The sequence below is a fragment of the Protomyctophum bolini genome, assembly GCF_963924005.1.
Source record: "Protomyctophum bolini genome assembly, chromosome: 7".
Lineage (NCBI taxonomy): Eukaryota > Metazoa > Chordata > Actinopteri > Myctophiformes > Myctophidae > Protomyctophum > Protomyctophum bolini.
In genome coordinates, this window is record NC_137868.1 from 30,821,742 (window position 1) to 30,834,241 (window position 12,500).

Genomic DNA, 12,500 nt, shown 5'->3' on the forward strand with positions numbered 1-12,500 from the left:
TGCTAAATCATCAGTTTCAAAGACTTCCCTTCCTATTCTGTCAGGTCCAGGTTATTTTTATACACCCTCCCGCCCCACCCTCCATCCTCCCTTTCCTCTCCCCGATTCCCCTTCCTCTTTCCTCCTCTCACCCATCCCTCCCTTCCAGGAGCACTCTGTGTGCCAGTCCGTAGTCACGCTAAGCACTTATCTTGTCCACACTGAATGCCTCTGCAATCAAACCGACACTTATCCGGTTGTAAGGCATTCTAATGGCCGCCCAATAATGAAACTCCTGCACTGTGAGTTAACAACTGGCTAAAAGATGCATGAAGTCTACCACGTCGTGAGCAGTGAAAGTGCTGACGACAGCCGAGGACTGTAAAAATTGCTTATGCTGCTGCAGCTGGTGCTGCTTCTGTGCATTAAATAATAAGCAAGAATTTATAGCTGCGGACGTGGGTTTGCATTTTGATACAGTCTCTCCAGTGTTTACTATAACAAACTATGCATTGTGGTGCCACCTGCAGTGGCACGACTTCCCCACTACTTGCTTTGGTTATGTGGACTCAAATGGATTAAAGATGGGGTTTTTTTCTTCCCACTGTTGTTGACTACAGCATGATGACAGATTGAGGCAGCATAACATGTTTTGTTAAAAGCTGTCCCTAGGTTTTACCTGTGAGTACACCGTATATCCATAATGGATCTGACATACTTGGATATAGTCATGAGTTCTGATGTTAAACTGAGATCTGAGGCATCACTTTATCATGGCCCAGTAGGAAAAACATGACTTATTATTATAAATAAATTATAATAATATATTCTACCTGGCTATGCTATTGTGGTAGGTATTTCCACATACAACAGTCATTATTTCAAAGCCACATTTGATAAGATTACATAGCATAAGATAACAAAACATAAAATAAACATAATACGCATTAAATCTTTATTGATCCTATATCAGGTACAGTATGTGATAGAAAGGTTGTAGATCTTTGTAACTGGGGACTACGTTTAATGTGCCATTTGAAATGAAGGTGTGTGAGCATTATATTAGCCTGTATTCTTTTTATATTGTTGGATTTTTATGATTCTATCATTCTGTTTTTTATAATTTAATCTTTATGAATGATCTTTATCAACATTTTACTATCACTTTCACCCTGGTATCACTATTTTGCCCATGTCATTAAGGCAAAGATATTCAAGATCTTCTCACATGTATAAAAAATAAATAGATGGTTTACAAAGTCACAAGGCATCACGATGTGACTGTAGATCCGCTGCTCTAGAATATTATTGAATTGGTCTTAAACGGTTTTGATTCTAATGCAATGTCTCTTGGGGACAGTATGAGAAGTTGTCCATACCATGTTAGCAAGTGTGCTGAAATGCTGTTGAGACAGCCATGGTTGATGTGTTCTTGCTTGGCTCTCTTCTTCAAAGGCAAACCACTGCAATCACGTCGATTGGTGATTTGTTCAGACCACTCTAACGATCAAGCTGAGAGAGCCTCCCTCTTGGATTATTAGAAACCCACTCGTATTGTAGGGACATATTGAGCCAATGATGCTCAACAACTTTCCAGAGCCACTTATGCTAGAGTGCAAGTATCACTGTGAATACTGGTAATAAAAAAACAAATGCAACTATCTAATTTAACAATTGTGGAGTTGGTCACGTGGCTTTTGGTTGACAGAAACTGGTGACATGTTCTGTTGCCCCAACAGCGGCAGAAACAAGCCCTTTTAACCAGGCTACTTGCACACACTACAACTCGCTTACAATTCGCAAACCTGGCAACACTGCTCCGTGTTCTCATAGGCCCTCCAGGCCCGCCCCCACAGCTACTTTTCAGTCTCACAATCGGCCATCTTGCTTTTTACTTCGATGCGCGAGTGGACATTTAATGCAAATACATTAATTATAGCTCCAGCAAGCAAACACAAACACCTCAACTCCATCTCATTGTGAATAAGAATTCCGAGGGGAAAAATAATTTTTGGAACGCCACTTTCACCCAGTATGAAGCTAAATGTGGAAGCCGTGTGTGTCACACCAACACTGGTGACCCAGAGAATCCTGTGCCGATTCTCAGGCATCTGGCCTGAGGCACTGCCTGCGAGTTGGCTCTGCGTGCGCTTTTTCCAACTCTCACTGATTTATCTAGCTCACACGTCAATCACAGTCAGCAGCTCTCAGCCTGCACACACACGCACGTCTGTCTTGCGCACACGCGCACACACACACACACACAGAGACACACAGGAATAGGCATGCAGGCTAAGGCGAGTGGCAATTTAATGCAAATAAATTATTTATAGGTCCAGCAAGCAAATCATGATGGTCTGTAGGTCACAATCACATTCCGATTTGAGGGGTTGTGTTTTGTATGACATTTTGGCCAGTAGTTTTATATCTATCTCAGCTTTTGCCTGATAGCACACATGCTAACAGTGCTGACCACAACGTTAGCAGCATTTGATGACAGCTTGCCATAGCAACGTACAGTGTGCGCAGACCTAACGTGAGCTTCTGGGACAGAAACTTGCGTTTTCATGACAGCAGCAGCTGCTGCACCCTGTGATAGATACTGTGCTAAAGATGCTAAAGCAACACAAAACAACATCCACACGCAAACCAAACCAAAACAAACAGGGACCAGGGTTGCCACATATCGTGGATGTGAGAGTGAAACAAGCAACCAGGTCTATAAAAATGTTAATAGGCCAGTTCAAAGTAGGTAAATCAGAAATGGTCCGGAAATTAGTCTTAAAATAATCAATTATAGTGTTGACTGTCACACTTTGTTGTCTAATGTTGTTTCAGACCAGTGGAACTCAAACATTTCCATGTCAAGGACTACCAATAGATAAACAAGTCCAAAGTAGCTTATAATGATCAGACTTGGCAACACTGTCTCTGGTTGAACGTTCTACTTTACAAGCTCACACATATGAAATATGTTTTTTTGAATCTTCAAACTGAGACATATTTGATGATAATACTGTTAGCACAGTCATCATACTCCAAGAGCATACAAATGGAACCAAATGGACCCTGATTTTCCCAGAGAGCAAATGGTATCAAATGGGGGTCTGTGGCCTAATGCATTTCAAACTGGGGCTTCTTGGTATTATATTCTCTGCATATCTTATCAACTTGGGGTGAATATTTCACCACAATACTTTACTGAATATTTCACAAGAATATAACACAAGAGTCAAATGTACGGTCAAATGTAATCACAATATAGGCTACAGATGTAAATATTTATGACACAGTAAAATGTTGAAAATTAGTGCTATCCCCCCCCCCACACACACACACACACACACACACACACACACACACACGACAGGCAAGGCTGTTGTTTGCATCGTTAGCAGGCAGCAGCTACCTTGGCACTGCTCTCTGTGACTGTAGTTGTTTCACCATGTTTGTGTATTTATGAGAAATAAAAAACACTTTCTGTTATTATAATAATTCTGTCAACTCCCGCTATTTCCTTCTTCCCATATTGCGCTGCAATGTAACTAGGATTCGCCGGCCGGAGGCCGGCGAAATTCTAGTGAAAAACAAAAGAAAAATTATAAGCATCTTTAATAATATCACTTTTAGTGCCGGAAGTGCATCAAAATAGGAGCTCTGGGGTGCCGGAGTTGTCTGATCGCTTTTACTCTGAAAGCCATGAACAGGAAACACTTTCCTAAAAAAGTTGACTTACAAATTGACCTAAACATCCCGATAATTTTATTTTATACGATATATGATCCAAAAAGCGTTCATATTTTGTGGGAGAGACGGATGAGGAACAGAAATGAAGCGCCAGCATATCGATCCATTCAACACCACGGAGAGCGCCCTGGATTAGGAGATACAAGTCATTCTTTCCGCCGCGCTAACATGGGAGTCAATGACAAGCTAATAATTGCACAGAGCGTTAGCATATACGGCAAGCGAAAAGTGAAATGCCAAAAAGAAAAATAGGAAAAATTCTGAATATTCTTATCTCGCCCCGTATCTTTGAGGGTGCGCTAGGACGGCCACAGACGTCCAAGGCACCTCTCGGTTCGAATCCTTATGACGGCCTGAGGCGTCCTATGTAAAAATGTATACGCATCTTTAATGAAGCACTGCAACTTTTGATGTTTAAATAACCTTATAATTAACACTTGATCCCCCTTCCCCTTATACCTTATACTTGCTAAATGCTAAATATAGGGGCCAGAAGGAATAAGTTTAGATTTTTATTTTTCCTAATTCCACACTAATAGTGTGCATAACAGCAAATTCACATTTAATGGATTGTGGCCAATGGAAATTTTCATTTTTCAACCCACCTTTGCATTGATTGGTGTTCTTATCCAGGATGGCCTTTGTTGAAACTATCTTCCCATATCTGTTGAGAGAAAAAAGAACAAAAAAATCATTCTTTCCAGCATGATAAATGTTGTATCTGTTCTCATTTCTGCAGCAGAACTGGGCCAAACAGATGAAGCGATTTTCAGGATTCAAGCAACACGTTCATGAAAGCAATTCTTAGAAACTGCTTTCTCAATTCACAATATGAGACAATTTCTTCAAGAAGGGTTTGAGCTGAAGTAAAAAATAAATAAAGAAAAAAAGAGTTCATAAAGCTGGAGAAAGAAATAGTGCCCCAGAGAAATTCCACGTTAACACCAGGCAACTCATATTTCCTCTCCTTAACCATTTGAAATCCCTCCTGCAGGCCCAGAATGCAGACAGTGACTTTCTCTCACAAATGATGATCGTAACCAGACATCTGTATGGTGTCCAGTCCTGCTCAAAGGTCCTATAAAAGAAATGAACAACCTCTAATATGTCTATCTCTTTCAGTCCATTCCTGTTGTTCATTCAACCCTTCCCTCTCCCTCAATTTCATTGCCTGTTCCTCAGACCTTTCTCCATCTCTCTATATCTCTCCCTGTCCCCCCTTCAGGCATCCACTCAAACACCCCCCTCTCACTAATCTCCTCTGTCTGTTCTCAGAACAAGGTAATAAAGTTTCTTATCAGTCTCCTCAATCACTCCTCCTGGAAAAAGAAAGAGAGAGAGAGAGAGAGAGAGAGAGAGATGAGGCAGACTAAGACAGAGTGGAAGTATGACACAGATCACAGGAGAAAAAGACAGAAGGAGGGAGAGGATGGTGAGTGATGTGGGGAGGCAGAGCAGCTTGGATCAGAGCCTGGCACACTGTATCCCACATCTTAATTAATAGTCTTAACACACTGACCGACTGACTGACCTACTGTCGGACTGTATGTCTGTCTGAGGGACTGACTGACTGACTGAATAGATAAGTACAAGACAGAGAGAGGGAGACTAAATCGTCCTTTTTTTAACATAGTCTTTGGCCTTCGGTCGTCTGGCCTGGCAAACACAATAAAGAGCATCATAGGGAGAGATAGACTGATGCAGTGAAAAGGTGTTTAATAAAAGATAGATAGGATTAAGTGCATGTCACCATCAGGAGAGTGCCAACGGAGATTGTTGATTTTTGTTATATTTGTCTGCTTGTTGTTGTCATGTTTACTTTATTCATGTTGTAGCACAGATAATCATGGTCAAAAAGAAAATCATGCATTTGATAGTTTCTTGTACTAGGAAGGGTCGGGGAAGGGTTGGAATTGTTCAGTTAGGAAATGTATTCATTTATTTATACTACTGACTTTATAAATTTACAACTGTATGTAAATTAAATGTTAAAAGCAAATAAAAAGATAATAATTAAAAAAAAAAGGAGAGTGCCTGAGCCAGCCCACTGTTCTGTCTGTATGATGAATAGGATCAAACATTCAACTCTATCGGAATTTGACAATTTTCTTTGTCCAAATATGTTTTACCCAGTTTTTGTCCCCAATTTAGTCGTCATCCCCCTTCATTCCCCCAAACACGGGGCCAATTGTCTTTGTATAAATGCATGACAAAGCTGGATGCACCGCGGTGGATTCGAACACACATTCGTTTTTGATATTTGATATTCCAATGCACTTTTCATCGATTGATAGTATGTGATGACAGTATGACGTATAGGCCTACTGTTTTAGTTAAATGGGGTAGAAAGAAAGAAAGAAAGAAAAAAACTGCAGATAACCCTTCAATGTACTTTGTGGAAACTTTATAAAGCCAGAAATAAAAAGAACACCATGTTCTGAGGTGATGTTGTCCAAAGTCATGTTAGAGACTGTAAACACGGTCCTTGACCTGTGAGATCCAGCATTCCAGACAGGGGAAAACTAACGTAGGACTAACACACACACACACACACACACACACACACACACACACACACACACACACACACACACACACACACACACACACACACACACACACACACACACACACACACACACACAATCGAAACACTAAATCAGTAGCACACTACAAATGACAGAGCCTCTGTTTGTTCTAGTTTGTGAGCCATACTGTATATTGCCTGATTTATACTTGGTAGTGAGCCGTGTCGCACGCTGAAGATAAGCTGATTTACAAGCTCACAAGTTTAGCATAGATTGGCTAATTTTGGTGCGCAATACCATAGAACAATAGAAATCCTAGTGCATACTTGTACAGTATGTGTGAGCCTGTGTATTTGTGAGTGTGTAAGCGTGACAAAGACCTCATGCTTCATCAGTCTTTTGGCACAATATTTGCACCTGGAGATAACTGAAATAATCCAAATCTGTATGTGCATGTATCTGTGATCAGAGAGAGAGAGAGAGAGAGAGAGAGAGAGAGAGAGAGAGAGAGAGAGAGAGAGAGAGAGAGAGAGAGAGAGAGAGAGAGAGAGAGACCACATTTAAGAAAAAGGGAAAAAGAGTGTAGTGCAATCTGACCTTGAATGAACATCATCTGCTAAAAACATGACAGTTGACAGTTTTCTGATTTTGGGAGACAACAAACAGAGAGACAGAGACAGAGACAGAGACAGAGACAGAGAGAGAGAGAGAGAGAGAGAGAGAGAGAGAGATGTGATGTGATGTGCATACTCTAGTGGGTGTGCATGATGTTTCTGAAAAATCAAGTAAATGCTAGCAGTTTTTACTTCAACCATGAAGAAGAAATCCATCTGTCTTTTCTTTCACAACACTGAGGAATCCACAGATGGACTGACGGGAGGACTCGGAGGAGAAGAGAAAAGGAGAGGAGGGGAGGGGAGGAGAGGACTCAAAACTCAAAACACTGCACCATATCCATCCAGCTGCTTCATTGTGGCCTTCATTCACGGGCTGTCTGATGTGAAGTTCCCTTTCATTCACACAGTTATACTCTATTGTCGTGAGAAGGTGGCAGAAAAGTACTGAAGATAGAAAAAGCAGATGGAGGTGTGGCGGTGTGGGAAGGAATGATGACATAAAAGGATAGTGTGAAGAGGTGTTAAAGTGAGGATGGCACAGAATGTTCTTGACCTACACTATGAGACTACTGATATGTGAGACACTCTTAAAAACTTTTTTGTTATACGTAAGAAAACTTTCATAGACAGGGTTTGTGATGCAACAAAACAGCATGTGTTTCTTGATGTCCATAAGTGTGTTGTATGATTGGTGACAGTCTTTCTTTTTTTGTATTTTCATACAGCATACTTGTATACATTGGTCCTCATTCACAACGAAAATGTACGCACAGGTGTAAAGGAGATGCGTAATGATATCGTATTTATCCAGACGATCAACCTACGATTAGCTCCCATGTTATTCAGGGAAGCTGGTGTAATCACTTGATTTGTGCGGATAGCCGGGTGTACCCTTTACGCATTTTTCCCAAGCGATTTGCCTGGTGTCGCCTGGTTTGATGGAACATCCACGCCCATTCCACACCATATAAGGCAACAGGAAATATCGAAATACGTCATCATAGCCTGCACAGATCAAGTTATACAACAGTGAACCGCGATGATGTAGAGCAGTTAATTTTGACAGGCGGGTCTCTGCAGGACAGATCTTCAAGCAAACAGTGCGATGTATATAATTATAAACGAAACTTGCCAACTTGGCTCGCATTGCTTCACTCCTTGTTAAAAGTCAGAAGTTAACTGATGTTACAGTTACTTTCACATAATGAGAAAGAAGTTAATTTGTAAAGTTCACCACACGACCAAATGCTATATTAAAACTCGACAATGATAAAAGCCCTTACTGATGAATTGCCTGCATGCACTGCAGGGTTATAAAATCTGTTCATTTTCCTTTGGTCAGTTTGTATTGATTACTGGGGTGATTTATTCCCTGCCCTGCACTGTCGGATTTGGAAAACAAATATATGGACATATTTAATCCACCGGACCATGCAGGTTTTGGCTCTTTTTTTCTTGTGGGTTTAATCCGTTTTTGGACTATATTTCATCCGATCCAACATCAAGCCTGATCAAGGTAAGAGTTGGCTATTCTGTGTGGGCCACTGGGGCGTCCGCATGTGATCAATATACATTATTATAAATTAATACCACGACGCAAATGGAGGCAGATATAGGTGCTTGCAGCAAAGGCATTATAGGCCTACGTGGAACTTTAATTGGCTGAGTCTCTGTCAACATGCTGATCAGCGAGTTACAGTAGTTAGTGATGTGTGATGATCATCAGCTGCCTTTCTTATGTCTGTCTGTCCGTCATGTTTGTGAACAAGTGCGAGTGGAGGTGAGCTGTCTTAAGACTATGATATTCTTATATACTGTAGCTGACGGACGGCCGCAGTAACCCTCGATTTTGCTTGCAGGGGGGAGATAGGAGAGCTGAGCTACAAGCTCACAACACGTTGGACTGTGAGTAGAAGGCTGCCGAGAGTGAGCAGTGCAATCACGCATGCTAGAAATATCCTAATAAATAAATAAAAAGGTGTCAGGCTTGCAGGGGCAGTTTCTGTATAGGATCATAGGTTAACTTGACCTTCGGCCTGGTGGAGACAATAATCAAAAAAGATACAGTGTACTATACAAATAGAATATGTTGTTATATAATTATTATATTTGTATGTAGTGTACACTGCTTCTTTTCAGCAGGTGTGTACAATTTTCATAATTGGCATAATATGTGACGATGCCATTAACAACCAGCTAAATATTCAAAATTTCATCATGCTTTATCTAGCATGTGATGTGTCAAACTAGGGGGTTTTCATGATGCTGAATCCATTCCAAGCAACACTCATTGGGCTTAAAACGGCCATGCCCACTGTGATGACGGCATTGGCCGTTTTTAGCCCAATGAGTGTCTTTTTGCAAAACTAATGCTTGGAATGGATTCAGCATCATGAAAACCCCCTAGTTTGACATGTCACCTGCTACATAAAGCATGATTAAATTTTGAATATTTTGCCTTGGTGTACTCACAATGGGGCTCTATGGGCTGGCTACTAGACTATTAGCCTTAGCTCAATGTCTCGTCAATGCAGAGAAATTCTTTAGAATTCTTGCCAGAAGCCAAGTAGTGTTGTTGTTTTTCTCTCAGAAACAACAGAATAGGAAAACAGTAATACTACTGACAGAATTTTCCAGGCTGTTGAGATTCAGGAAGGAATGTCAACACAAAAACACAGCGTTCTGGATCTTGGCATTCAGACGCAATTGGTGCCTTGCCTACCGCTGATGTATACATGTGTGTGTGTGTGTGTGTGTGGGGGGGGGGGGGGGGGGGGGGGGGGGATGTATACGTTTGTATGTGTGTGTGAAGTGTTAATGACAGCCCTCGAAGGGCCCTCGCAGCGTCAGATCTGTGTTTTTCGTTCCCTCGCAAAGCGCTGCCAGCTATGGATGCTCACCGTTTGATGTCTCCTGAACCATGATTCACTCCCACACACACACACACACACACACACACACACACACACGCACACACACAGACACACACGCACACACACACACACACACACACACACACACACACACACTCTTTCAACTCCTTTCCAGGTGCATGTACTGTATTATATGAGTGTGCATGCTGCACATTCTCGTGTGTGCAATGCATGCCTGTGTGTGTGTACACATATACGTATCTGTGCATGCTTGAGTGGATGTGTGCATGTGTTTGTCTCTGTGTGGTATCTCCTAATTGGGGATCGGATACAGCTGTCTTATCTCTACCCCCCCTCGCCAGTTTGACTCAAACAGATACAGGCAGCCACAGCAGAGGGATTGAGAGTCGTGTGGTTATTCAGAAATGTCCAGTGTTCACTCCCAAATATATCCTTTAGCATCTTCACGCTCCTATAAAGAGATTCGATTTTTCTGTAATGCATTATGAATGTGTAAGATGCCTTGATGTCACTGCGACATAAAGTTTATGAAGAGAGGGGAGGTTCAGTGTTCCAGTGTTTAAGAGAGGTTCAGAAAACGCAGGAGAGAGTCATGACTGTCATATGCTTGGCGTAAGATTCACTCATCGCTAAATTGTTCCCGACCATTCTGCCAATTGCTATTATTTAAATTAATCAAATAATATATTTTATTTATATATTATCCAATTCACAAGAGGGTTTTCAATAGATCATGTCGTTTTAACTAGAGGTTTAGGCCACAACCTATGTCACCCTTTTATGCCCATATACGGAGATTCCTGAAGTCATCAATATATGCCCATATATTACAATGCCCATATATGGACATATTGACCGGATTGGCGGTTCTGGAAAACCGCATATCTGCACTAGTCGACAGCAGGCACCGCATGAGTCCTTGCCGATGCACGTGCCGAGTTTGAAGTCAGTAGGTCCCATTATAGACATGTATGCACATGAGTCATGACCATACTGTATATAACAGTCCGATCTGTGGCTCTGGACAACAGGATCTCCATACATGCCTATAAGGCCGTATTGGATTTGTTGCTGTTTATCTGTTTCTTACATAGGTCTATAATATATAGTCATGATTTTTTGGATTAAAACTTCAGCCGAGGAGAGTGTAGCACCAAATGAGTTCATGCAGCATCTTCCACCAGAAAGTGTTATGGCACAGAGCATTATCTTGATCAGTTGTCAGGTCATACCCTTGATTATGTTTCAGAAATAGCAGAACTACAAGCTCATAGCACGGCACAAAGCTACAGTATGAGCTTGTATATCTGCTATTTTTTAATAGCCAAAGAGATTTTTCAAAAACAGAAGAACTACAAGCTCATAACGTGACACGAAGCTACATATGAGCTTGTATCTGCTATTTTTGAATACCAAAGTATAAAATGACACAGATGCTTTCCTGGGTTTAATGGTAGACTGTACAGTATTTTTCTGGGATTAAGAGAGGCCGTTTGTACAGTATACATGCAACGGAGTGCTCCCCACTTGTTTGCATTTGTATTAGCAGTTAATTGGCACCATCTGTTTTGAGCACCTTCATTTGTAAAATACACCCAACTAAACTAAACTAATCTAAACTGAGCATTGAGTGACGATCACAATGACACTGCAGAGAGACTGGCCAGACACGATGTGGAAGGTGAGGGTTCTCCTTGTCCAAATATTTGCTTTAGCTTAACTATCATAGCTTAGTTATCATATCACGACAGAACGATCTGTTACCAAACGCTAGACGCAACATGAGCTGAAGATTGGATTGATGGGTAGTCTTCTCAAGCACACCTGTTTGTGATAACATGCATAAAAGAAAGGTGAGAGAGAACAAGGCAGCACATGTGAGAGAAAGAAAAGAAAAGCATAGGCGATTGAGACAATGACTAAATTGTTACCGAACAAGACAAGTGAAAGCAAGCTGGAGAGAAATTGTCCTTGTGTGTTCTGCTTTAGATTCTGTTGGCGTTCCGCTCTGTCCCCAGACATTAAAAGTGTGTCCATAGTTTGGGCAGCTGAGGGAATGATTGGAAATGTCAGCTGACAGCAGCACTTTTCACTGACACTCCAAGACCTGGCACGGCTACAGAGATGGAGGGGGGGAGACAGTACATAGAGGGAGGGATAGAGGCAGGAAGGCGGTTGTTGGCGGTGACAATAAGGATGAGAATGACATTGAGAATAGTGTGTGTGTGTGTGTGTGTGTGTGTGTGTGTGTGTGTGTGTGTGTGTGCGTGCGTGCGTGCGTGCGTGCGTGCGTGCGTGCGTGCGTGCGTGCGTGTGTCATTGAATGACAGGATCTTTCACTCAGTCTTTTTTCCCATGCAACGAAGGGAGCACAAGTTACAACCCAAGGCGAAACAGCCCTCCCCCTCTCGCTGACCTTTCCTAAATGTTACTGGCCATTTGGCACACTGACTGGGCCTCTAATGAAAATTTTATTGGGCCCCATTTTTCACTGCGATCGTCCAGAACAGCCTCAGGGCTAACCTGAAATACAGCCGTCTACAACTGCAGCTGACACCCAAGCACACTGCTGTGTGTGTGTGCCTCCATGGCTGCTTGCATGTGTGTGTTTGTCTGTAGGGGAACTAGAGAGGATGGGTGCGGTGCAGATTTTCCTTTGAGGAAGCACAGAGGAGGTACAGAGAGGTCAAGAACAACATTTTTGATACTCATTTGTTGAGTATATGTGCAGTTAT

The 12,500-nt window shown here is 41.8% G+C and overlaps 1 protein-coding gene across 3 annotated transcripts in view; it reads right to left on the bottom strand.

Moving 5' to 3' along the window:
• The window catches only part of rbms3 (RNA binding motif, single stranded interacting protein), a 142,434-nt gene that overhangs the window by 93,437 nt on the left and 36,497 nt on the right, over positions 1 to 12,500 (bottom strand). For all 3 annotated transcript variants that reach the window (XM_080768912.1, XM_080768911.1, XM_080768913.1), the window contains exon 3: positions 4,332 to 4,390. In XM_080768912.1, coding sequence (XP_080625038.1) covers positions 4,332 to 4,390 — 59 coding nt within the window. The remainder of the gene's footprint in view (positions 1 to 4,331; positions 4,391 to 12,500) is intronic.